The sequence below is a fragment of the Pollachius pollachius genome, assembly GCF_949987615.1.
Source record: "Pollachius pollachius genome assembly, chromosome: 12".
Classification (NCBI taxonomy): domain Eukaryota; kingdom Metazoa; phylum Chordata; class Actinopteri; order Gadiformes; family Gadidae; genus Pollachius; species Pollachius pollachius.
In genome coordinates this window covers 742,771-770,710 of record NC_136945.1, presented here as the reverse complement: position 1 = coordinate 770,710, position 27,940 = coordinate 742,771, and the positions used below count along the sequence as shown (strand labels likewise).

Genomic DNA, 27,940 nt, shown 5'->3' with positions numbered 1-27,940 from the left:
CTCTCACACACACACACACACACACACACACACACACACACACACACACACACAAACACACACACACACACCAGAGCAGCAGCCCCACCCGTGTGTGTGTGTAAATGATCAAAACAGAAAGTGAGCCTGGCTCCAGGCCGAGGGGCCTCCTGGCAGGGCTCCCAGACCCCCACACGCTGTGAGACCCCTGGCTACCATGGGAACACAGTTTGGCCGTTGAAATCTTGACGTTTAATGAGGTAATCAGGGAGGGGCTCCCTGAACGAGGTGAAACCAGGTGATGCTGTCAATGACAGAATCACAACAGCAGAATTGATCTCCTCTTGATTGGACTCAGGACAACAGACGTCTGCCACCAAGCCGGCTCGTACTGAACCGAACCTTCCACTAAAGCCGTTATGAAACAGTTACCTTTTCTTATTATGTCTTTTCTTCACCAAGTGGCGTGTCCGTATGAACACAAGAAGAGCAATTGATCTCGGTCGATCGATCAGATGGACCGCCCAGATCGGTGGAGAAGAACAGCAGCACCACGAGCGACGGACATGAGGCTCCCACGAGAGGAGGATGACAGGAGGAGGAAGGGCCTGCAGAGAGGAGGAGGAGAGGAGGAGGAAGGGCCTGCAGAGAGGAGGAGGAGAGGAGGAAGGGCCTGCAGAGAGGAGGAGGAGAGGAGGAGGAAGGGCCTGCAGAGAGGAGGAGGAGAGGAGGAAGGGCCTGCAGAGAGGAGGAAGGGCCTGCAGAGAGGAGGAGAGGAGGAGGAAGGGCCTGCAGAGAGGAGGCTGAGAGGAGGAGGAAGGGCCTGCAGAGAGGAGGAGGAGAGGAGGAGGAAGGGCCTGCAGAAAGGAGGAGGAGAGGAGGAAGGGCCTGCAGAGAGGAGGAGGAGAGGAGGAGGAAGGGCCTGCAGAGAGGAGGCAGAGAGGAGGAGGAAGGGCCTGCAGAGAGGAGGAGGAGAGGAGGAGGAAGGGCCTGCAGAGAGGAGGAGGAGAGGAGGAGGAAGGGCCTGCAGAGAGGAGGAGAGGAGGAGGAGAGAAGGAGGAAGGGCCTGCAGAGAGGAGGAGGAGGAAGGGCCTTCAGAGAGGAGGAGGAGAGGAGGAGGAGGGGCCTGCAGAGAGGAGGCTGAGAGGAGGAGGAGAGGAGGAGGAGGGCCTTCAGAGAGGAGGAGGAGAGGAGGAGGAGAGGAGGAGGAGAGGAGGGGGAAGGGCCTGCAGAGAGGAGGCTGAGAGGAGGAGGAGAGGAGGAGGAAGGGCCTTCAGAGAGGAGGAGGAGAGGAGGAGGAGGGCCTGCAGAGAGGAGGCTGAGAGGAGGAGGAGAGGAGGAGGAGGGCCTGCAGAGAGGAGGCTGTCTCGTCCCCTACGTGGTGACACCGAGCTGCCCTGAACACACTGAACTGAAGACCCACAGGGGGACGTTTCAATGTGCAGGAGACAAATACATAAAAAACACAAAATATAAGAAAGAGCCTTTTAAATGTAATTAAAAGGATAAACAAAAAAAATAATCAGAATAAAAAAATAAACATTTCAGCCCCAGAATCGAATAAATCTTTTTGGCACTTTAATGCGAAATGTCCGGAGCAGTAACGGCGTGTCAGCTGAGCTTCAGGGGGCAACGGACGGACCGGGGAGCTGGGAGCAGCAGGAGGGACTCAGTCACACGATGTTGTTGGTTCCCCGGAGGCCCACGCCGCGGGCAAACTGCTCCAGGAGCCCCGAGATGGCCCCAGAGGGACTGGGGGCCGACGACTTGAGGCCCACGGTGGAGCTGTAGGCGGCCAGGAAGAGCTCCCGCACCGCCTCCAGACGGGCCTGACGCTCCGACAGGAAGCCACACCTGGGGAGGGAGGGAGGGAGGGAGGGAGGGAGGAGGGGAGGGAGGGGAGGAGATAGGGGAGTGAGAGGGAGGGAGGGAGGGAGGGAGGGAGAGAGGGGAGGAGATAGGGGAGTGAGAGGGAGGGAGGAGGGTAGGGAGGGAGGGAGGGAGGGAGGAGGGGAGGGAGGGAGGAGGGGAGGGGAGGGGAGGAGATAGGGGAGTGAGAGGGAGGGAGGGAGGGAGAGAGGGGAGGAGATAGGGGAGTGAGAGGGAGGGAGGAGGGTAGGGAGGGAGGGAGGGAGGGAGGAGGGGAGGGAGGGGAGGAGATAGGGGAGTGAGAGGGAGGGAGGGAGGGAGGGAGGGGGGGAGGGAGGGAGAGAGGGGAGGAGATAGGGGAGTGAGAGGGAGGGAGGAGGGTAGGGAGGGGGGGAGGGAGGGAGAGAGGGTAGGGAGGGAGAGAGGGGAGGAGGAGATAGGGAAGTGTGAGGGAGGGAGGAGGGGAGGGAGGGAGGGAGAGAGGGGAGGAGGGGAGGGAGGGAGGGAGGGGAGGAGATGGAGGAGTGAGAGGGAGGGAGGAGGGGAGGGAGGGAGGGAGGGGAGGAGATAGGGGAGTGAGAGGGAGGGAGGAGGGTAGGGAGGGGGGGAGGGAGGGAGAGAGGGTAGGGAGGGAGGGAGAGAGGGGAGGAGGAGATAGGGAAGTGTGAGGGAGGGAACAGGGGAGGGAGGGAGGGAGAGAGGGTAGGGAGGGAGAGAGGGGAGGAGGAGATAGGGAAGTGTGAGGGAGGGAGGGAGGGAGAGAGGGGAGGAGGGGAGGGAGGGAGGGGAGGAGATGGAGGAGTGAGAGGGAGGGAGGAGGGGAGGGAGGGAGGGAGAGAGGGGAGGAGGGGAGGGAGGGAGGGAGGGGAGGAGATGGAGGAGTGAGAGGGAGGGAGGAGGGAGGGAGGGAGGGGAGAGAGGGAGGGAGGGAGGGGAGGAGGAGATAGAGGGAGTGAGAGGGAGGGAGGAGGGGAGGGAGGGAGGGAGAGAGGGGAGGAGGAGATAGAGGGAGTGAGAGGGAGGGAGGGGGAGGGAGGGAGGGAGGGGAGGAGGGGAGGGAGGGAGGGAGGGGAGGAGGAGATAGAGGGAGTGAGAGGGAGGGAGGAGGGGAGGGAGGGAGGGAGGGAGAGAGGGGAGGAGGAGATAGGGAAGTCAGAGGGAGGGAGGAGGAGGGAGGGAGGGAATAAGGCAGGGGGGGAGGGGAGAGGAGATAGAGGAGTGAGAGGGAGGGAGGAGGGGAGGGAGGGAGGGAGGGGGAGAGGGAGGGAGGGGAGGAGGAGATAGAGGAATGAGGGGGAGGGAGGGAGGACATAGAGTGAGAGGGAGGGAAGGGAGGGAGGGAGGGAGTAAGGCGGGGGGAGGAGGAGATAGAGGAGTGAGAGGGAGGGAGGAGGGGAGGGAGGGAGGGAGAGAGGGGAGGAGGAGATAGAGGGAGGGAGGGAGGGAGAGTGAGGGAGGGAGGAGGAGATAGAGGGAGTGAGAGGGAGGGAGGAGGGGAGGGAGGGAGGGAGAGAGGGGAGGAGGAGATAGAGGGAGGGAGGGAGGGAGAGTGAGGGAGGGAGGAGGAGATAGAGGGAGTGAGAGGGAGGGAGGAGGGGAGGAGGAGATAGGGGAAGTGAGGGAGGGAGGGAGGGAGAGAGGGGAGGAGGGAAGGGAGGGGGAGAGTGAGGGAGGAGGAGAGGGTTGGTCACAAAGGAAGACATATCGTATTAAGACTACATGTGTTCATCTATTCCTAAAGGTGGGTAAGATTCAGAAACAACCACTGAGTCTGCCTCAAGCCCACTTTTAGTTAGTCTAATGCTTGCAGATCATTTCACTGCACCGGCCTCCGTAGGACAATTCCATTTGGGACCTTACGCCAGCTGATTTCTGACCAATCAGGGCCTCTCTGCCCTAATTGGGTCAGGGAAGCCATTTGCCTGTCAATCACATGCGTGCCCACAGCATTATCATAGCTGTGTCAGAGGTGTTGAGAAGTCAGAGAGGAGGCGTTCAGGAGGGTTCAGCCTAACCTGTAACACCGAGAACAATAAGAGACAACAGTTCTCCACCAAACAGGATCCTGGGATGTTGGGGGTCTGTGTGTCTGAGCGTCAGTGGGTCAGTAAGATACATTGGAGGGCAATCAATTTGACTTTAGAGAAGGCCAGCCCCCCTTGCTGCCCCAGAGAGGGAGGGACTAAAGTAGTCCACCAACTACATCACCCAACGACCATGAACCAGACACCACCGCCAGCATGAAGCATAGCTCCTCCCCCTCCATGACAAGGCAGCGAGCGAGTGAGTGAGCGACTGACTGACTGAGTGATTGAGTATCCAACAGAATAAGAAGACTAAAAAGAACCCCTTGCTCAGTTGCTTGGATACCGGTGTATGAAGATAACGCACAGCGTATGATCCTGATACCCAGCGTGTGCCATGACACAGAACATGAGTGTTCTCCAGAAACAGTTTCCGAACAGCCTGCGCCACCTGTTCACCACCCAGCTGACACACAAACAGCAGAGAACCCTGCTGCCCACGCTGAGCCTAGGGGATGAACCCATGTGGTGAGCGTTTCCCCTGGGAACAACCTTTAAGAACGTAGGCCCCACCTGCCTGGAACTACCAATAGGTTCATAGTCAGACTCTCAGAGCCGCTATAGGCCCCTACTGGCTGCATAGATCAATAAGCCGTTCCGTTGTGCTCCTGATGGCGAAAGAGGCTGTTCAACATGACGGGGGGGCTTTGGAACAGACCAAAGCCCTCATGTGGATTTCCGCTATAGATTTGATGCATTATTACAAAAGGTCAATTGTAGAGGATTAACTTCAACTTCCCCCTTTTTAGGGGGAGAGTAAAGGCTACATTTTCAAACCTCAGTAACGTTTCCTATTTCACTTTATAATTTAATGCTGCATGATGATCAATCATTCAGCCAAATGAAATGGCCAAACGTGGAGGGGACGTTCCATAGCTCCCTGTGGAGGTTAGAAACACACAGCTGAGGCTGACCTGAGCTCCAAACGAAGCCTGTCCTCTCGACGCCAGACCTAACCCCCACACCTCATGGCAGCACCTGGCCTGGAGGGGAAGAGGCACGCGCATGGTGGCTTCATGGACACAGGGGCCACACCAAGGGCCATGACACAGGGGCCACACCGAGGGCCATGACACAGGGGCCACACCGAGGGCCATGACACAGGGGCCACACCGAGGGCCATGACACAGGGGCCACACCGAGGGCCATGACACAGGGGCCACACCGAGGGCCATGACACAGGGGCCACACCGAGGGCCATGACACAGGGGCCACACCGAGGGCCATGAAACAGGGGCCACACCGAGGGCCATGACACAGGGGCCACACCGAGGGCCATGAAACAGGGGCCACACCGAGGGCCATGACACAGGGGCCACACCGAGGGCCATGACACAGGGGCCACACCGAGGGCCATGACACAGGGGCCACACCGAGGGCCATGACACAGGGGCCACACCGAGGGCCATGACACAGGGGCCACACCGAGGGCCATGACAAAGGGGCCACACCGAGGGCCATGACACAGGGGCCACACCGAGGGCCATGACACAGGGGCCACACCGAGGGCCATGACACAGGGGCCACACCAAGGGCCATGACACAGGGGCCACACACCCACAGCTTCTGATGATGGCATGTGATGAGCAGCACAGCCAGCGTTCAGCTCCAACAGGGGCCCACTCACATGCGGCCGCTGGGGCCCTCGTCCTGGAAGCTGAAGGGGAGGGGTGGGTCGTAGGCGGCGGTGGCCACGGCGCAGGAGGAGGTGGAGGAGGCGGAGGCCGGAGGCATGAAGTGGCCGTGGTCATGGATGCTGCCGCAGCCCGACACGATCTGCCAGCTGCCGTAGTCGGTGGAGAGGGACGAACCGGACCGAGGGTACTCCGCCGCTAACCTGGCCACACAAAACCATCTTTACTAGTCATCCTACCGCTAACCTGGCCACACAAAACCATCTTTACTAGTCATCCTACCGCTAACCTGGCCACACAAAACCATCTTTACTAGTCATCCTACCGCTAACCTGGCCACACAAAACCATCTTTACTAGTCATCCTACCTGCTGTTAACCTGGCCACACAAAACCATCTTTACTAATCATCCTACCTGCTGTTAACCTGGCCACACTAAACCATCTTTACTAGTCATCCTACCGCTAACCTGGCCACACAAAACCATCTTTACTAATCATCCTACCTGCTGCTAACCTGGCCACACTAAACCATCTTTACTAGTCATCCTACCGCTAACCTGGCCACACAAAACCATCTTTACTAGTCATCCTACCTGCTGTTAACCTGGCCACACTAAATCATCTTTACTAGTCATCCTGCTGCTAACCTGGCCACACTAAACCATCTTTACCAGTCATCCTACCTTCTGCTAACCTTGACACACTAAACCATGTTTACTAGTCATCCTGCATTCTGTAGCCTCCTCACACCAGGCTCTTTAGAGCCCGGTCTGGTTAGAGCCCGGTCTGGTTAGAGCTCGGTCTGGTTAGGGCCCGGTCTGGTTAGGGCCCGGTCTGGTTAGGGCCCGGTCTGGTTAGAGCCCTGTCTGGTTAGAGACCGGTCTCGTTAGGGCCTGGTCTGGTTAGGGCCCGGTCTGGTTAGGGCCCGGTCTGGTTAGAGACCGGTCTGGTTAGAGACCGGTCTGGTTAGGGACCGGTCTGGTTAGAGACCAGCCTGGTTAAATAAAGGTTAGGATTCCAAAGAGCCTTAACCCCAGCGTTCCCTGGCCCATGGCCCTCTAGCTCAGCGAGCACTTTGATCTGGGACCTCTGCTGTGGCCACTACTACCAAAGGCATCTCTTTCAGCTTTGACTGATCCCAGGTATAACCGACCACAGCTCCAGGGTTTACCTTCGGCCAGGGACGGCCAACGGGCTGCTCCCAGCGCGCGTGATGCCCTGCTCCGATTGGTTGGAGGAGGAGGAGCTGGAAGACCGGGCCTCGCCCAGCGGATGGTACAGGTGGTCCTCCAGGTGGGGGGGCTTACTCCACACCATTGTCTGGGGCGATGAGGTGGGGCCCTTCTTCCTGGGAGGGGGGCAGCATGTGGGGGACATATGTTATGTAACGCTGACATAACATACACCAGAGGGGCCCTCACCTAGATAATAACACCTGAGGGGCCCTCACCTAGATAATAACACCAGAGGGGCCCTCACCTAGGTAATAACGACTGAGGGGCCCTCACCTAGATAATAACACCAGAGGGGCCCTCACCTAGAAAATAACACCAGAGGGGCCCTCACCTAGATAATAACACCTGAGGGGCCCTCACCTAGATAAAAACACCAGAGGGGCCCTCACCTAGATAATAACACCTGAGGGGCCCTCACCTAGAAAATAACACCAGAGGGGCCCTCACCTAGATAATAACACCAGAGGGGCCCTCACCTAGATAATAACACCTGAGGGGCCCTCACCTAGATAATAACACCTGAGGGGCCCTCACCTAGATAATAACACCAGAGGGGCCCTCACCTAGATAATAACACCAGAGGGGCCCTCACCTAGATAATAACGACTGAGGGGCCCTCAACTAGATAATAACACCTGTCGCTAGACTGTCGCGATTCCCATTGAAACGAATGGCGCGGTGATTATTCTTCAAAACGAGAGCTGGTAAATTATGAAAAATTAATTAAACTGTAATCAGATAACGCGGTTATATGCTATAGACCCTAGAGTATCTGTGGTATAAAGGCTGGGACGAATTTCAAATAATAAATATGTACACTTTATGTTGAAAGTATAGACCGTCGCGAATCAGCCTTTGTACCACAGATACTATAGGGTCTAGCATATAACCGCGTTTTCGGAATACAGTTTAATGCATTTTTCACAATTTACCAGCTATCGTTTTGAAGGCTGAAAAGACAACTTGCCTGGAACTACTTAGCAGGTAGTTGATTTTTTGCGTTTAAGATACTGTGATTTCTTGCAGACGATCCATGGCTGCGTTTGTGAATGTCGGCACACATCGAATAATCGATTATTCGTTCATACCACCCATCGATTATTCAACCATGAGTTATTCACATCCCTAATAACACCTGATGGAAAGCACCATAGATAGTAGGGGTGCAACGATACATGTATTCGTATTGAACCGAATCGGTACGGACGTCACAGTTCGGTGCATGAATTTACACGGAGAATACACAGTATAAATTAAATAAAACTTTATTTATATAAATTGAATTAATTAAATAAAAATTAATTAATGTGATGCAGAACTAATGTTAGATACGCAATCTTCAGGGACAACTAATGGTGTGTTTCCACCGGAGGGTGCGGGTCGGTTCTGTTCACTAAGGTGCGGCACGGATCGCGTTTCCACCGCCAAAAGTGTGCGTGACCCGGAGTCAGCCGTACTCGTCTCTCTGTATGGACTCCTCCGTTGACGCCTGAAAGGGTGCGTGCAAGCTCGAGCTACACTTGTCCTCCGTTGATTGGTCAATAGAATCGCACTTCAATGAGACGGGGATAATAACAAATACATTATCTGCGCGGAATTTCTGGACAACGGCGAAAGCTTCGTTTATTGAAGTTGAAATGTCGCACAAAAGTTTGACGTCCTTCTTGGACGTCCTACATTGTTGATCTTTGTTCATTGTGCGCGTTCTTCTTTTTCCTTGGATTAATTAGAAGGCTACACTGTGTCGGGCTGCTATGAGTTCACGATGCTAACGTAGCTGCCGAGGCTATCGCGATCCGGTTTAAATAAGGGTACTGTCGACGGTGGAAACGCGAGCCGTAACTGAGCAGTGCCGAAACGCACCTTCACTACTCTACCAAGCCGCCCCGAACCGACCCGCACCCTCCGGTGGAAATGGGCAAATTCTGTGTACTTTGCACTTTCACTTTAAATAAAACATGATGAATTTTCAGTTTTATAACTGATTGTCTTATTATGCTTACAAGTTACAGATGGAGTCTGGAGGTGATGTGGGGTACTTATTGTTTACTGTTTACATTTTAGATTACACAGTTCAGGCTGTGGCAGCTAGCTCAGGGGAGAGACTGTATGACACTAGGTGGTACAACCTGAGACAATAAAAAACTGCCTTCTGCATTTTTGTTTTTTCTTTTCCCTTCATTGTACCGAACTCGCACCGAACCGTGATGTCTGAACTGAGGTATGAACCGAACCGTGACTTCAGTGTACCGTTACACCCCTAATAGATATAACACCTGATGGACAGCCCCCTAGATATAACACCTGATGGACAGCCCCTAGATATAACACCTGATGGACAGCCCCTAGATATAACACCTGATCGACAGCCCCCTAGATATAACACCTGATGGACAGCACCTAGATATAACACCTGATGGACAGCCCCTAGATATAACACCTGATGGACAGCCCCTAGATATAACACCTGATGTACAGCAACACAAAGGGTCGGTCTAGATCGAACAATGGTCAGGGATCTCATGTGTTTTCCACTGTGTGTGTGTGTGTGTGTGTGTGTGTGTGTGTGTGTGTGTGTGTGTGCCCGTGTGTGTGTGCCCGTGTGTGTGTGTGTGGGGGAAGGCTACCTGGGAAGCAGCTCGGCCACGTCAGTGGTAAGGCTGGAGGCTCCTCCCCACGCCACGCCCCCTCCCGTCTCCTCGGTGATGAGGGAGAAGTCGCTGCTCAGGCTGGTCACACTGCCCCGGTCCCTGGACTCTGTTCACCATCACAACACACAGCGCCTCAGCATCACGACCCCCCTACTTAACCTCACACCTTCTAGATCTATCTAATCCTCACACCTTCTAGATCTATCTTAACCTCACACCTTCTAGATCCATCCTATCCTCACACCTTCTAGCTCCATCCTATCCTCACACCTTCTAGATCCATCCTATCCTAACACCTTCTAGATCTATCTAATCCTCACACCTTCTAGCTCCATCCTATCCTCACACCTTCTAGATCCATCCTATCCTCACACCTTCTAGCTCCATCCTATCCTCACACCTTCTAGATCCATCCTATCCTCACACCTTCTAGCTCCATCTAATCCTCACACCTTCTAGATCCATCCTATCCTCACACCTTCTAGCTCCATCCTATCCTCACACCTTCTAGATCCATCCTATCCTCACACCTTCTAGATCCATCCTATCCTCACACCTTCTAGATCTATCTTAACCTCACACCTTCTAGATCCATCTTATCCTCACACCTTCTAGATCCATCCTATCCTCACACCTTCTAGATCTATCTTCGAGAACACTCTTATCCTCTCACCTTCTAGATCTATCTTCGAGAACACTCTTATCCTCTCACCTTCTAGATCCATCTTATCCACACCCCTGCTAAATATCCTGGCCCCCACTGCTGCTAACACATGCATCAGTGCACAGGCAACAATTAAAGACAGAGCATTTGTCACATAACAGTTAAACAAAGAGGCAATTCAGCAATGTATGCTTACGCAAGAGCATTTTGTCCAAGAACACTAAAGGTTTGACAACCTGTGTTTTATTTAGTTTCTGGTTTTAACCATTTCATCAGGGCACTCTATCAATGATGCTCTGAATGGGCCCCTCTGAAGACCCCCCCCACCTTCGCTGAGGGACCCACTTACTTAACTGGCAGAGGTCATCTACAGTGAAATCATTGTCTTTGAAGTGGGAGTTCTTCCTTCTACGAACACACACAAACACACACACACGCACACAAACACACACACACGATGATGAAAAAACACTAGAAGGAGGGTATGCATATCTATGAGGGAGAATGAGGCAAGAGAAACAGAGCTATTGTTCTCCCAGACCTGTTCCCTGATGGGTTACATAAGCCTTGTTCTCACATTAAATAGCAGACTGATCAGACTTGTGTGAAGGAGATGGAGAGCAGTAAGCAAAGGGCGGACCTACCTGGGCTTCCTCATGGCAGAGAACTTCTCTGAGACAATGTGCTTCAAAAAATTGAAGCAAAAGAAGAAGATCTAAAGTGGGAAAGACAACCGGAGAGAAGCAGAGATGGTTAAAAACAAGACAATGTGTCCTGCTGACAGCCCACACCATACCGCTTCAATAAGCTGAGACCTCAGACATCCAGCATGCAGCAATACCAAATATTATCAACCCTACATCCTGATTGGTCAATAATGGCGATTGACCAATCAGAATGGGGTGGTGATAATATATATTATGATATATTATTGAATATTATTTCATATATATAACATTCAGCAGCCTGTTATTTGGGTTTAGCAGACAGCTGCAATCAATAACAGATTGTCGCTACGGATGCTTGTTACTCGCAATTTACAATCTAACAGACATTTTTTGAGTGGAAGCAATAAAATCCTTTTTAAAATCAATGAAATCTTTTTGTTTGTTCTACGTTGTGATAAGAATTGACCACTTAGTCTCTATGTGATAAGGGCCAACAGGCCGCTCTGCTGGTCGTTGGGTCGGGCCCCGTCTTCTTTATCCCCCATGATGAGCGGTTCACCGCTATAAAGGATGGGGGTCCACATCCAGGCTCATGGATTGACCATCAATCATCCCTCTCATCAGTAATCCCTATCCCAGGGCTCGGGCAAATGTTTACTGAATCATTGCATGGCAGGGCAGATCCTCTGTAGAATCCCAAGCGTTTTCACACCTGAGATCTGCCTTTAGTCGGGTCAGCGGAGAAGATGCTGTCTTGTTTCATCTTTCATTTGGTTTGGTTCAAACAGGACTTTGTCGAGCGAACCAAACAACCTAGAAACACTTCTCTGTTGAACCCATCGCTCGTATCGTTGAGCCAAGACCCCTTCAAACTCCAACAGACCTCATCCGGACAATAATAAAAGAGCATTGTGGCGTGAGGAGGCGTGGCTCAGAGCTGGCTGCAGACAGGGGGCGGGGCCGGTGCTCAGTGGGGGGTGAGCTTAATGAGCCGACTATAAATACTCATGTGTTGCACTCTCGCCCACAGTGACCTCGCTTCACACTGGGCTGGCTCAGCGACGGACAGCGCCCAAGCAGCGCTGCTAAAGAGCGTTGGTGAATTGTTCTACTATACAGAAAAAATAGAAAGTGGGCAGGAAAAGTACAAACCATGTATGGCTTATTGTGTTTATTATTAGTTAAGGCTAAAGTACCGGCTCCCTATAGTCAGATCACACCTAGAGCTTTTTGTTGTAGTCTGTTACCATTAGTACAGCTTTTAGATATAGGAGTATATTACTGGAGCAGTCTGTTACCATTAGTACAGCTTTTAGATATAGGGGTATATTACTGTAGCAGTCTGTTACCATTAGTACAGCTTTTAGATATAGGAGTATATTACTGGAGCAGTCTGTTACCATTAGTACAGCTTTTAGATATAGGAGTATATTACTGTAGCAGTCTGTTACCATTAGTACAGCTTTTAGATATAGGAGTATATTACTGTAGCAGTCTGTTACCATTAGTACAGCTTTTAGATATAGGAGTATATTACTGTAGCAGTCTGTTACCATTAGTACAGCTTTTAGATATAGTAGTATATTACTGTAGCAGTCTGTTACCATTAGTACAGCTTTTAGATATAGGAGTATATTACTGTAGCAGTCTGTTACCATTAGTACAGCTTTTAGATATAGGAGTATATTACTGTAGCAGTCTGTTACCATTAGTACAGCTCTTAGATATAGGAGTATATTACTGTAGCAGTCTGTTACCATTAGTACAGCTTTTAGATATAGGAGTATATTACTGTAGCAGTCTGTTACCATTAGTACAGCTTTTAGATATAGGAGTATATTACCGTAGCAGTCTGTTACCATTAGTACAGCTTTTAGATATAGGAGTATATTACTGTAGCAGTCTGTTACCATTAGTACAGCTTTTAGATATAGGAGTATATTACTGGAGCAGTCTGTTACCATTAGTACAGCTCTTAGATATAGGAGTATATTACTGGAGCAGTCTGTTACCATTAGTACAGCTTTTAGATATAGGAGTATATTACTGTAGCAGTCTGTTACCATTAGTACAGCTCTTAGATATAGGAGTATATTACTGGAGCAGTCTGTTACCATTAGTACAGCTCTTAGATATAGGAGTATATTACTGGAGCAGTCTGTTACCATTAGTACAGCTCTTAGATATAGGAGTATATTACTGTAGCAGTCTGTTACCATTAGTACAGCTTTTAGATATAGGAGTATATTACTGGAGCAGTCTGTTACCATTAGTACAGCTCTTAGATATAGGAGTATATTACTGTAGCAGTCTGTTACCATTAGTACAGCTCTTAGATATAGGAGTATATTACTGGAGCAGTCTGTTACCATTAGTACAGCTCTTAGATATAGGAGTATATTACTGGAGCAGTCTTTTACCATTAGTACAGCTCTTAGATATAGGAGGAGGAATGGTTGGGGGTTCAGAGAGCACTCACCTCCTCCCCTTTGGAGAGTCGATCAGGCAGCATGTGGCTGCAGAGAAAGCAGAGCAGGAAGGAGGAGAACCAGGAAGAGGAAACACATGATTCAGACCAGCATGGAGAACATACCCACAGTCATCAGACAAACCAATTAGACAACAACCCACGGTACAATACAACATACTATTCAAGCAATACAATCATTTTTAAATCCAAAAATCTTTATAGAAATCATAATTTTGTGTAAAATGGTTGATTGTTTTTTAAGTAGCGTATAATCAGCAGGATCGTGAGCAGCAAGCCGATATGAACCTTGAAATAAAGCCTTAATAAATGTTTTATTCTGTGAAAGTGACCGGATCACTGTACATTATCCCTTTCAGACTCATCGCTCTCCCCTGGTCTCACTCGCTCTCTCCTGGTCTCACTCGCTCTCTCCTGGTCTCACTCGCTCTCTCCTGGTCTCCCTCGCTCTCTCCTGGTCTCCCTCGCTCTCTCCTGGTCTCACTCACTCTCTCCTGGTCTCACTCGCTCTCTCCTGGTCTCACTCGCTCTCCCCTGGTCTCACTCGCTCTCTCCTCGTCTCTCACTCGCTCTCCCCTGGTCTCACTCGCTCTCTCCTGGTCTCACTCGCTCTCTCCTGGTCTCACTCGCTCTCTCCTCATCTCTCACTCGCTCTCCCCTGGTCTCACTCGCTCTCTCCTGGTCTCCCTCGCTCTCTCCTGGTCTCTCACTCTCTCTCTCCTGGTCTCACTCGCTCTCTCCTCGTCTCACTCGCTCTCTCCTCGTCTCTCACTCGCTCTCCCCTGGTCTCACTCGCTCTCCCCTGGTCTCACTTGCTCTCCCCTGGTCTCACTCGCTCTCTCCTGGTCTCCCTCGCTCTCTCCTGGTCTCACTCGCTCTCTCCTGGTCTCACTTGCTCTCCCCTGGTCTCCCTCGCTCTCTCCTGGTCTCACTCGCTCTCTCCTGGTCTCACTCGCTCTCTCCTGGTCTCTCACTCGCTCTCTCCTGGTCTCACTCGCTCTCTCCTGGTCTCACTCGCTCTCTCCTCGCCTCTCACTCGCTCTCTCCTGGTCTCACTCGCTCTCTCCTGGTCTCCCTCGCTCTCTCCTGGTCTCCCTCGCTCTCTCCTGGTCTCACTCGCTCTCTCCTGGTCTCCCTCGCTCTCCCCTGGTCTCACTCGCTCTCTCCTGGTCTCACTCGCTCTCTCCTGGTCTCCCTCGCTCTCCCCTGGTCTCCCTCGCTCTCTCCTGGTCTCACTTGCTCTCCCCTGGTCTCCCTCGCTCTCTCCTGGTCTCACTCGCTCTCTCCTGGTCTCACTTGCTCTCTCCTGGTCTCACTTGCTCTCTCCTGGTCTCACTCGCTCTCTCCTGGTCTCTCACTCGCTCTCTCCTGGTCTTACTCGCTCTCTCCTGGTCTCACTCGCTCTCTCCTGGTCTCACTCGCTCTCTCCTGGTCTCACTCGCTCTCTCCTGGTCTCACTCGCTCTCTCCTCGCCTCTCACTCGCTCTCTCCTGGTCTCCCTCGCTCTCTCCTGGTCCCTCACTCGCTCTCTCCTGGTCTCACTCGCTCTCTCCTGGTCTCACTCGCTCTCTCCTGGTCTCACTCGCTCTCTCCTCGCCTCTCACTCGCTCTCTCCTGGTCTCACTCGCTCTCTCCTGGTCTCACTCGCTCTCTCCTGGTCTCACTCGCTCTCTCCTCGCCTCTCACTCGCTCTCTCCTGGTCTCTCACTCGCTCTCTCCTGGTCTCCCTCGCTCTCTCCTGGTCTCACTCGCTCTCTCCTGGTCTCCCTCGCTCTCCCCTGGTCTCACTCACTCTCTCCTGGTCTCACTCGCTCTCTCCTGGTCTCACTTGCTCTCCCCTGGTCTCCCTCGCTCTCTCCTGGTCTCTCACTCGCTCTCTCCTGGTCTCACTCGCTCTCTCCTGGTCTCCCTCGCTCTCTCCTGGTCTCACTCGCTCTCTCCTCGTCTCACTCGCTCTCTCCTGGTCTCCCTCGCTCTCTCCTGGTCTCACTCGCTCTCTCCTCGTCTCTCACTCGCTCTCTCCTGGTCTCACTCGCTCTCTCCTCGTCTCTCACTCGCTCTCTCCTGGTCTCACTCGCTCTCTCCTGGTCTCCCTCGCTCTCCCCTGGTCTCACTCGCTCTCTCCTCGTCTCCCTCGCTCTCTCCTGGTCTCACTCGCTCTCTCCTGGTCTCACTTGCTCTCCCCTGGTCTCCCTCGCTCTCTCCTGGTCTCTCACTCGCTCTCTCCTGGTCTCACTCGCTCTCTCCTGGTCTCCCTCGCTCTCTCCTGGTCTCACTCGCTCTCTCCTCGTCTCACTCGCTCTCTCCTGGTCTCCCTCGCTCTCTCCTGGTCTCACTCGCTCTCTCCTCGTCTCTCACTCGCTCTCTCCTGGTCTCACTCGCTCTCTCCTCGTCTCTCACTCGCTCTCTCCTGGTCTCACTCGCTCTCTCCTGGTCTCCCTCGCTCTCTCCTGGTCTCCCTCGCTCTCTCCTGGTCTCACTCGCTCTCTCCTGGTCTCCCTCGCTCTCTCCTGGTCACCCTCGCTCTCTCCTGGTCTCACTCGCTCTCTCCTGGTCTCCCTCGCTCTCCCCTGGTCTCCCTCGCTCTCTCCTCGTCTCACTTGCCCTCTGAATTATATATCCCACAGACCAACATCAGCTGGTTCATCAGGCCTTGTGGAGCACTGTGAGCGGAGTACCATGCAGAGCTGTCTGTCTGTGTGTGTGTGTGTGTGTGTGTGTGTGTGTGTGTGTGTGTGTGTGTACCCGAAGAGGAACCAGTCATAGGCGATGGTCAGGTACAGGATTTCCGCTGGCTGAAGGCTGGCATGAACAGCACCATCCTGGGGTGAAGGAAGGCAAAATAACGTGAATATTAAACATTTCATTCCTTTGGACGTGTCCGGCGTCATAGGCATCCACAAAGCAACCTGCTTTGGTAAAGCAGATTTACACCTTGTTTATAAAGTTGAGGCTTGAGGTAGCATGTGGCCTGTGTGTGTTTATGACGGAGCAGATGAAGGCTAGCCGTGAGAGGATGCTGTATGCTACAACACCAGGAGGGAGACAAGCAGGTAGGGTGAGGACAGGGAGGCTGGTGGGTGATGTGAGACACTTACCGCCCACAGGGAGAGCCTGAGCAGCGAGACGAACAGAGGCGTGCGGTCCCAGCCTGATATGCAATGCACAAGGAGACCACTCTCATCTGCAGGGACAGAGATACAAGAGACATCCCAGCCCAACGGCTTCTCAACAACGTCAAGAACCAGCAGCCTCTAAAACACTCAATGTGTTCACATGCAGACTCTTGTATACACACTTCTGTAACATGTAAATGCTAATTTGGATGTGTTAAAAAGCATTTGGCCAGATGAGACGGCGCTGAAAGGTTTTAACTAGTTTAAATGAACGTAGCACATACCATCACTGTTGATGATGTGGAGCAGCAGCTTCAGGTAGTTTTGGGTCTGCACCACCAGGTCCCACGACTAGGAGTGGGTGAGAGTGAGTGATAAGGTTGTCAGGATCCACAAACATACAGAACAAGGACAGCAGATCAGTGTTGATACTGATAATATATCTAATATTCATCTTTTCATTTCTAGCATCAAAACAATAAAAATAAAACTAAAGAATAAGCAGGCTTTGATTCTTCTAGAATCATGGAGGGATATTTTTATTTTATATTTCTGTGGTAAATGATATATATCTATTTAAAGATATCTATATCTATACATATAGATATCTATCTATATATATAGAGAAATATCTATCTATCTATCTATAGATCTATATACTGTATATATAGGGTATATAGTTATGTGTGTGTGTGTGTGTGTGTGTGTGTGTGTGTGTGTGTGTGTGTGTGTGTGTGTGTGTGTGTGTGTGTGTGCGTGCGTGCGTGCGTGCGTGCGTGCGTGCGTGCGTGCGTGCGTGCGTGCGTGCGTGCGTGCGTGCGTGTGTCTAAAGACTCACCTGGTATTCGGTCCAGTCAATGTTCAAGTTGTGAGTAAAGCGTGTGGGGATCGTCAAAGGAGCGTCCACATAGTCCTGATGGGAAAGAGTCAGGGTTAGCCTAGAACAAGTTAAGTGTTAGGGTTAGCCTAGAACAAGTTAAGTGTTAGGGTTAGCCTAGCACAAGTTAAGTGTTAGGGTTAGCCTAGCACAAGTTAAGTGTTAGGGTTAGCCTAGCACAAGTTAAGTGTTAGGGTTAGCCTAGAACAAGTTAAGTGTTAGGGTTAGCCTAGCACAAGTTAAGTGTTAGGGTTAGCCTAGAACAAGTTAAGTGTTAGGGTTAGCCTAGAACAAGTTAAGTGTTAGGGTTAGCCTAGCACAAGTTAAGTGTTAGGGTTAGCCTAGAACAAGTTAAGTGTTAGGGTTAGCCTAGAACAAGTTAAGTGTTAGGGTTAGCCTAGCACAAGTTAAGTGTTAGGGTTAGCCTAGAACAAGTTAAGTGTTAGGGTTAGCCTAGAACAAGTTAAGAGATAGGGTTAGCCTAGCACAAGTTAAGTGTTAGGGTTAGCCTAGAACAAGTTAAGTGTTAGGGTTAGCCTAGAACAAGTTAAGTGTTAGGGTTAGCCTAGAACAAGTTAAGTGTTAGGGTTAGCCTAGCACAAGTTAAGGGGTAGGTTAGGGTAAGCTGGACACCAGTGAAGAGTCTGATATAGTGCTGAGTTAGGGTTAGCCTAACTAAGTGTGGGTGTCTGTGACAGATATATATGTATGGGATAATGTGTAGAACGTCGCTCATTATCGGGAAAATAAGCTTATTTTCGATAATGACCGGCGACGTTCTATACATTATCCCACTTATTACACGGCTACTTGACAAAATGAAAAAATAACTTCACACAGTGTATATTTTTACTATTTTTATTTGTTACCATAATTCGTAGTGTTGATCAGCAGAGAATTAGTCTGCCAAAGATGTTGACATTGCTTAGCAACCGAGTACACTGGGGTTGATAAGTTACTGGACTACTTGCGGACTGATACGAAAGACGACAAAAAATCCACTTTCCTTGACAGTGGTCAATTATACTTAGCAACGGTGAATAAGGTGAGTGCTGCATGCAGCGCTCAACTATTTTCTTCTTAAGTTTTATTCATTCTTTCTTTCTTTATCCTTTATTATTCTCTACAAACTTAGGGACCCATCTCCTTCCTCAATTTTTCACCTAGAGACTCCATTCAAAATTTTAAATGTTCATATAGCTTGGAATCGCATGTTCCAATTCTTTTCAGATTTTTTTAATATTTTATACTTATACTGTAAGATATTCTACTTTTAAAATACTCTTTTTTTTTTAGGATGGAAGTCAATTCTCTGACACTACTTCAGACTTCGTAACTTGGTCAATATTTTATCGTTAACATTCGTTCAAAGGTTTAACAAATCAACACACACACTTCAATAATTTGAATTTCGATTACCTTTATACTTTTTTCAAAATCACAGTTTAAGTTCCATGTCGGCTTGTTTTCAGTTAGTCTCATTGAGTTACGCTGAGGTTAGAGCGCGAGGACGTGCAGGCAGTGTTGCCAGATTGAGCAGTTTTTCTCGCTCAATTGGACTACTTTATACGACATTCAGTCAGCGCGGTCAGATTGGGCGATTTTCCCATCCAATTGGACAGCTTTTAATACGTAAGGCGAGTACATACAATTTCGGCTATTTCAGATCCTTCAGTTCAATTCCTTTTACATTTCTGCATTTTTAGCAATGCTTTGCGCTTTTCATTCAGCTGTCAATTTATTTGTTTCCAACTATAAACATTATTTTAAATGGTGTGCATGTTTACATTGTTTACTCCATTTAGACTTTTGTGCTCTGTTCAAATCCCTTCTCTTGATTTAAGCCATTTAACGTTTCTTTTTGTCTTAATCTATGTGGCTTTATTAGAAAATGCAAGTGAACCTGAGTGTGTGTGTACCTGATTCCAATTGAAAACCAGTCCATCGGCCATGTAGTCTCTGTCTTTGTAGTCCTTAAAGAACTCACACCCTGAAACACACAGATCAAGTTATAATATGTTAAAAAAAAATCTAAATAGATACCACATGAAAAACATGAAGCATAGATCTGATTCGTCAGACCCAATGGCATACCCATTATCGAATCATATATGCTCAGACGATTCATCCATTAAAGGTCCCATGGCATGCTACTTTATGGATGCTTTAATATAGGTATTAGTGGGCCCCTAACACAGTATTTGAAGACGTTCCCGAACTTCAGCCGTGGTGCAGAATTACAGCCACTACGAGCCAGTCGCACATTGACCTTCCCCCAAACGTGCCATTCCAGTGTCTGTAGCTTTAATGCAAATGAGGAGGAGAGAGGCGGGTCAAGGAGGAGGGTGGGGGTGTGGCCCTGAGCAGCATGGGGCCACGGTACCATGCGCTCTGTTAACAATGGATGTATCGCAATGGCGACGCGCACACAGCCTTTAGCCGTGTTCTGTAAATATTCTACAACACTCCGGGTGCTCCGGCGGGAGTCCTGGAGCTCTATAACTAAATAATATCATATTATATAAAGATATATTTATTGTATTATATATATTATCACGGCCAAAAGCTGTTTGCGCCTCCATGATATATTCCATGATGATATTATGAATCTGCGTTGGGTTCTCCAACGTCTCTGGTTCTTCCACTTCCACATCAATCTGAAGTAGACTGAACCGCTACATGGAGGAGAAAGGGATTGTTGCCAGCGATTGTCTCCCACCGGAGCCCTGCAGCCCGCTGCCGAGGCACCACCGCCTTGGAAGCGGGCAGCGTGCCTCGCGGCGGTGGTGCCTTGTGGCGGTGGGCAGAGGGCTCCGGCGGGAGACAATGGCGGGCAACAATCCCTTTCTCCTCCATGTCACGGTTCATGTACTTCAGCGAGTCAAAGCCAAAGTTCCTTTCCCTCAATTCCTTCTCCACCATGACTGAGATAACCCCCACTACGAGTCTCGTTGTGGAAATACCAGAGAAGTCAAAGAACCAGACGTGTTATGAGCCTTAACACCAACAGCGGTTATCCAAATAACAAAGAAGTGTACAACAGTCGTAGCTCATTATCGAATTGGCGGGCCAAATTCTCTGGGCGGGCAAAGCAGAGAAGGGGAGGTAACATTTCCCCTTATGACGTCATACAGGGAAAATTCCAAATGGCGCCTCTGAGCTTTGTTTTTTCAAAGGCAGAGCAGGATACCTAGTGCTCTACCTTGTAGTACACCTAACGCCATTTCTAGCTACTGGGGGACCATAGTCAGGCTAGGGGAACTCATATTAATGTTAGAAAACCTCATAAAGTGAATTTTCATGCCATGGGATCTTTAAACCACCGGTGTTTGACTGATCACACATTGTGAACACTAGGAATAAACAACTCAGGCACCACATTTCAGGCTAGCAGGAAAGCTAAACGCTCTGCCGACATAGGGAAGGATGGCACATGGCGATTGGTATGATATCACAGCTGCTGCTGACAGCTTGCATTTGACCTTCCTGAGATCATCGTTAATGGTTTTTCCAAATGAAGGAAACCGAGTCAATCCCCCACAGAAAACCTTGTGTGACTGAAAGGCTTTGACTTCTAAAAGCAATGCTGTGGCGTGACTCATGTAACACCCCTATCCTCCTAGAATGTCAGTTAGGGCCCTATCTTGCATCCAGCGCAATTGACTTTCTACACTGACGCATGTGTCGTTGCTAGTTTGTAACTGGCGCAGAGCGTTCTTTTCCCTCCACCGCCATGTGTTGGAAAATTAGGGAATGATCTTGCGCCCCAAGGGGCGGTTCGGCGAAAGGAGGAGGCGTGTTCTGGTGCAAACGTTCCCTGGCGCTACTTTCCAGTTTCAGAAAACAATTCCGCCAGAAACCAGGAAATACCTGGTTTAAAGTCAGTGGCGCGTTGTTCAGATGCTATTTTAAGGGCGCATGCATACTGTTGCCTGTGCACCTCGTGCATACACTTTGCTTCTCTCATCTACCTAGCCACACATTCTTGGTTAATTATTTGGGAAAGAACAGCTGATACAGCGGTAATAAGTTGTACTTTTAAATCAATCCATCTGCAAACACCGTACAGCAAACACATATTTTCTTGACACAGACATCTTGTACAAGCCCATAACTTTTAGGATTGATGAGTATTTGATCGTGAGAAAACACATTGTTTTACCGCGAGTGAGTGTTAAAAAGAATGAATGAATGTGCGCGCACGTGTGTGTGTATGTGTAAAAGAATTAATGAATGCGGGCGCGCGTGTGTGCGTCCATCTGTTTAAACACACGCAAACTAAACATGTAACGCATAATACAGTCCATGGCAACATACACAATACAGTCCAAGTCGATAACGATAATGCATACAATACTGATCGATGTTTGTTAATGTATTGCGTATATCATTAAATAGAACCACAGTTACCGCATATCATATGTGTGTTAAGTTTTCTTTGCTGAAATTTATTTGAGGACTCAGTATTTCTGAAGTTGTGGAAGAAAACGCTATTCCATGTGAGAATTAGTCCATATTATTTGGCCATAAACTGAGCCATTTGAGGTTTGAAATTCATGTGGTCATGCATCTGTCTCATCGGAGACTGCAAACGCGCTGTCAAAATATCAACTCGTCAGATTCAAATGTGCTCATGGCTCTTAAAGGGGATGGGAGCTGGCACTCTCATTGGTTTATTGCACGTTACGCCCAAACCACACCTATGGGTAATTAGGCTTCTTCAGACCAACCCTTTTTAGATTTGCGCCGGGCGTAAGAGTCATTTATCCGCAGGTAAAATAGCAACATCGCCATAGAACCGCCCACAAAGCTACTTAAGTTTGGCGTTTCTCACTTGCGTTTCAGACTGTTAAGGGGGGGGGGGTGTTTGGAAGTGTTTATTTATGGGATTTGTTGGAAGGTTGATGATTGGTCAAACCCATTCTCATGGGTATTGCTTGAGGTTGTGAGAGTTAATGCAATCAGGATGCTTTAGGGAAAGATGGTTGGTCACTTTATGTTCCAGTACTGCTGTGATTGGATAGATACAAAATACTGGAGGAGTTTTCCCGGGATTGGTTGATGATTTGACACAGAATCCTGGGGGGCCTGATAAAAGCATGAATGGATGAATTAATTAATGAATCACCTGGGTAAGGCACAGAGAGCAGGGTAAAGTCTGCATAGCGTTGGGCCTTGTCCACCTTTTCAGAGGACGTTACACTAGGAAGCAAGAGAGAGAGCGAGAGAGAGAACAACAAACACATTGAACCGGTCAAATCCAGCCTTCTGCATCACATGCACATGACACATGGCAACTTCAAACTTTGGGCTGTGACAGCGCAGTTAAACCCTCTCCCAAGATTCATTAACAGGAGTCTAAAGGTCACACACACACACACACACACACACACACACACACACACGCACACACACACACACAGCATTAATGAATGATCTTATGAGTAGTACAGTTACATATTCTATTGTTTAGCTTTATCATGTCGTCAAAACGATTGTATTATTTCTGTAAAGGCCTATTCTAACTCCAGTGGGAGCCATCCAAACCATATTCCCCTTTGAATGTAATTAAAATAGCCTAATGTTGAGCGGCCGAGTCATATAATGACATTGTGTAGATACACATATCATGGAATATTCTCAGCTCTTCATCAATAGCTACTGTAGTAGCACTCCTTCGTATTAAGGCCGTAGCGATGAACTGCATGAAGCTAATAAGGCATGGCCATGATGCTGCTCCATGGGTCGCTTCTGTGTGTGTGTGTGTGTGTGTGTGTGTGTGTGTGTGTGTGTGTGTGTGTGTGTGTGTGTGTGTGTGCTCACTTTAGGCCGAACTTGACCTTCTTGTTCTCCACCATGAGGTCACAGATGTAGCGCACAGACAGGTAGCGCAGCAGCTTGATGTCGTGGCCGCGCACCTTGTCGAAGAGCTGTGATTCACTGTTCCTGTTGGGAGCAAGACATCGAGCCAATCAGTGGTGTTTACATTCATGCCAGGAAAGCTAATGCTTGAACGACACAAGCAGAAGTATCGTTGTCCACATCGGCCAGAGTCGTCCTTGATGCAGTTACCTGGCAGCACTGTCCTCTTCCAGGACCTCGTCCTGTTCAGTCCACGTGTCGTCACTGCCCCCTGCAGGAGATGAACCAGAACAGCATCATCAGCCGGTAGTAAAAAACGTAAGGGGCGAACATTCATATAGGGGGCCACACTGGTCCTTCGGCCACAGGGGAAGAGACCCTGAGGTGGTGGCAGAACTTCCCTGGAGGAGCAGCTGTGTGGTACCTGAGAAGATGTAGTTGTAGCCGGTGCGTCCGTAAAGCTCCCCCCAGCCTGCCAGTGTGGAGGACCGACAGATGTGCTGCACTCCGGTGGAAGAACAGACACATTAGTGGTTCGTAATCTGAGAATACACCTGCCTTCAAACACAGGTTTTGTAGGCTGTAATAGAGTGTATACATTTGCATGCACTTTTTTTTTCTTTTATATAACATGAACAAAGTAAACAAACACAAAAGGATAAATACAGTATAGTTGCAAGCAACCATGACGGGGTCCCACTGTATGACCGACAGTATGACCGACAGACGTATGTTCGACAGTATGACCGTCAGTATGACAGTATGACCGACAGACGTATGACCGACAGTATGACAGAGAGTATGACCGACAGAGAGTATGACCGTATGACCGACAGACGTATGACCGACAGTATGACAGTATGACCGAGAGTATGACCGTATGACCGACAGACGTATGACCGACAGTATGACAGAGAGTATGACCGACAGTATGACAGTATGACTGACAGTATGACTGACAGTATGACAGTATGACTGACAGTATGACCGTATGACCGACAGTATGACAGAGTATGACCGTATGACCGACAGTATGACTGTACGACCGACAGTATGACTGTATGACCGACAGTATGACCGACAGTATGACTGTATGACTGACAGTATGACAGTATGACTGACAGCATGACAGTATGACCGACAGTATGACCGACAGTATGACCGACAGTATGACAGTATGACCGACAGTATGACAGTATGACCGACAGTATGACTGTATGACCGACAGTATGACAGTATGACCGACAGTATGACCGACAGTATGACCGACAGTATGACAGAGAGTATGACAGTATGACCGACAGTATGACCGACAGTATGACCGTATGACTGACAGACGTATGACCGACAGTATGACCGACAGCATGACCGTATGACCGACAGTATGACCGACAGCATGACCAACAGTATGACAGAGAGTATGACTGTATTACTGACAGTATGACAGTATGACCAACAGTATGTCCATATGACCAACAGTATGACTGTATTACTGACAGTATGACTGTATTACTGACAGTATGACCGACAGTATGACCGACAGTATGACTGTATTACTGACAGTATGACTGTATGACCGACAGTATGACTATATGACCGACAGTATGACCGACAGTATGACTGACAGTGTGACTGACATTATCATTGTATGAGCGACAATATGAGCGACAGTATGAACGACAGAATGACCGTATGACCGACATTATGACCGTAGACTGCCACGGGCAGATTAGAGTATATTTTGAGAAATAGAAGTCTTCTGTGTGTGGAGTTATGGTAATATTAAAAACTGGTTTACCAAAAGATAAAATATCAAAACAATTACCAGCTATGTTTCTAAAGCATACTGTGACAAAATCCACTGTCAAACGGATGTTTGCGAAATTACATGTGTATCGCTTTTATGCCCAGCCTGCTTTGGAGAGATGCCTCGAATCAGAAATGCAACTTCAAAAAAAATCATCAAATTTCTCTTTTCAACTATGGATACTATGGAATCTACTCTTCGTAGATATATTCGACAGCTGAGCATACGTGTTTTACATGCAATGGTAGAGCTGTTTAAACATCGGAGATATTCAATTATTTCACTCTAAAATGTATATATCTCTGCCATCTTGTCTATGAATATTACTGCTATGAATTTCACACAATATAGTCCCACAGTCACCTAGTACATCTGTGCTGAATTTGGAGCCTTTACCATTTCCGGCAACAACTCTTTTGGAGTGTTGGTGTTGGTCAAGTTGGAGCCATTGCCTCAAGTTATAATGATCTGACAATATGGGTCATGCATAGTGCACTTTCCTAGTGGAAATGGCAGCCTGTTGAGTATGTTGCACTTCAAAGGCTTGTTATAGCGCCACTTATAGTACATTTTGGCCCATCCTTTTTATCCCTACCTCATTTTACGAGTTCTGCAAGCCTGCCAATGGTCATAACTTTGACCATGTCGTTTTTGAGATATGCCTGATTTTGTCAGGAAAATAAAAAATTAATAATAATAATGATTACAATAGGGTTCCCATGGGTAGGACCCCTAATTAAAACAAAGAACATCACTATCTTAGGGACACAAAAGAGCATAGAGGAGACAGGTGCTGAATGTTTTTTCTATTCAAAACAATGTCCGACTCATCGACTGGGTTTGCGCTCCACCATGGAGTGTGTGGGGTGTGTTTAGTGGGGGGAGGGTTCAGAGGGGGCTCCACACCTTGCCATTGAAGAGGATGACCGGGCAGACAAACCGTCCTCTGCAGCGCGCCAGCTTGCTCCTGTTCACCAGGTCCTGAAGCTTACTGATCTGTACTGAGCTCTGAAACCTACACACACACACACACACACACACACACAGGTTGTAAAGATGTGTTCCAGTGTAGACCGGGGCAGTGTGGTTCTACTTCATGATGAACTCATTGAAAATCAGTAATGACGGTTAAACTATTGATGAGAATATGTTCTTTATATGGTAACTTCCACAAGTTTCCATGATATCTACTACACTAAACTGCAACAGAAAATGTCAGTCACCATGGCAACAGTAACTTTGCAACTTGGGAACTCGACACAAAGCCAAACAGATATTTACAGTGAAACAGTTTGCTAACAATTTGGCGAAATAACTGCACTCCCAAAGCAACTCCTAAAGCAAAAACAATCAATGACCCTGGACCATCAGGTCCACAGTGAGGCAACATTACACATGCTCTGCTATACCACAAAGGTAAACAAACGGATGAGATTACCAATACATAATACTTCCATTGGCTGGTTATGTCTACCTAATTCTGTTCATGTTTTTTAACTTTGTGCCGGGATACCTAAAAAGAGCATATTCAATATCAACTAGGAGTTGTATATACTATTTCCAGCCTTAAGTGGAAACTTTACAGAGGTCGAAGGCAGCTGTGTCATCTTCACTTCCCTTTTCTAACATAAGATCCAGGTGACATGTCTGCTACTGATATAAAAAGATCTAAGCAGTAATTGCAATGTTTACGACTAAGCTTACGACACAAAGTTTCTGACATGATTCTGAACACCATTAAAAAACAGGTTTGTCCTTCAGGTGAATAACAAAAAGCTTGTTGTGATGTGTGTTTGCTGTCTCTTACCGGTCTCTCTGAGAATCCATGCATTCATACTCCAGGTAGACTATCTGGCGGGGGTAGTGGCCGCAGACCTCTCCATTCGTGTTGTGGATGACGCTGTACTTGTAGTCTCTTCCAAAGAGCTCCAAGCATCGCTTCTCCACTGCGTCCACCTGATGACACATCAGAGGAACATCAGATCACCATCATGAGGGCAAACTAAACGTCGTCTGCGATATTAGCTGAGTAAGTAAGGCAAATCAAACAAGCTACAAACGTGGACGAAAAAATCTCACCCGAGGACTGACTTCTTTTGCTCTGTACTGTATCTTAGAAAACAAATCTATCAAATCCGCGATCTCCTCGCCCTTCTTGATCGAGAGCACTGGAGACGTGAAGCTCCCGGACGAGGAGGGTGACCCGGCCATCATTCTGCTGCGACCCCCCTTGGGCTCCAGGCGGACTGTCCCTCCTTTAAAAACCGCAGCACCGTGTACTCTGGGGCGGGAGGACCGGCCAGGCCATCCCTTCCCCGCCAGCTTCTTCCTGACTGCCCGCTTCAGGGGGGCGGGCTTTCCTCCGGAGTTCAGACCCCCTTTACACGCACCCCGTTAGCCAGCCTGTGAACCAGCAGCCCCTGCCGAGTGTCAACACAGTGTGGCTAGCTGTAAGGCTGGTTTGTTGCTTGTCTGTGTTAGTCTCGGTAGGATTTATAACTTGTTATCGTCAATCTAAACCCACCGCGGAACCATCCGTCCTGTCTCACATCCCAGCTCCTCAGCCCCTGTTCCCTCTGCCTCAGCTCCGTAGCCCCTGGTCCTGGTTCCTCAGCCTCAGCTCCGTAGCCCCTGGTCCTGGTTCCTCAGCCTCAGCTCCTTAGCCCCTGGTGCTGGTTCCTCAGCCTCAGCTCCTTAGCCTCCGGTCCTGGTTCCTTCGCCTCAGCGCCGTAGCCCCTGGTCCTGGTTCATCAGCCCCTGGTCCTTCTGCCTCAGCTCCTTGGCCTCCGGTCCCGGTCCTGGTCCCTCTGCCTCCTCAGGAAACCTCAAGGACTCCTGGCCTGCTCGCGCTCTCTCAATGTCACGTGCTCGTGTGGCGGGAGTAGTGACACCGGAAACGACGAGCTGCTGAACGTTCTAAGCCTGACCAATAACGGTAATAACGGTAATAACGGATCGATACTGATCAGAAACAACACGACGGAGAAGTGTTGCAATCGGTGCA

The 27,940-nt window shown here is 49.2% G+C and overlaps 1 protein-coding gene across 3 annotated transcripts; it reads right to left on the bottom strand.

Annotated features, from left to right (window-relative positions):
* Positions 1-402: 402 nt before the first annotated feature.
* On the bottom strand, positions 403-27,940 carry mtmr14 (myotubularin related protein 14). Of its 3 annotated transcripts, none has more exons than XM_079748319.1 (20): positions 27,461-27,940; positions 27,016-27,384; positions 26,744-26,892; positions 25,843-25,951; positions 23,554-23,629; positions 23,340-23,400; positions 23,091-23,213; positions 22,396-22,469; positions 19,187-19,257; positions 17,229-17,303; positions 16,675-16,741; positions 16,373-16,458; positions 16,020-16,096; positions 13,266-13,302; positions 10,763-10,833; positions 10,468-10,526; positions 9,431-9,560; positions 6,740-6,916; positions 5,560-5,769; positions 403-1,833 (listed from the first exon to the last, which is right to left on the bottom strand). In XM_079748319.1, the coding sequence occupies exons 2-20, from the start codon at positions 27,148-27,150 to the stop codon at positions 1,653-1,655; spliced, it is 1,968 nt and encodes a 655-aa protein (XP_079604445.1). In that variant the 5' UTR covers positions 27,151-27,384; positions 27,461-27,940; the 3' UTR covers positions 403-1,652. The 3 variants fall into 3 exon arrangements, with proteins under 3 accessions (XP_079604445.1, XP_079604446.1, XP_079604447.1); XM_079748320.1 differs by having other exon boundaries at positions 27,016-27,356; XM_079748321.1 differs by lacking the exon at positions 5,560-5,769 and having other exon boundaries at positions 1,348-1,833; positions 27,016-27,940.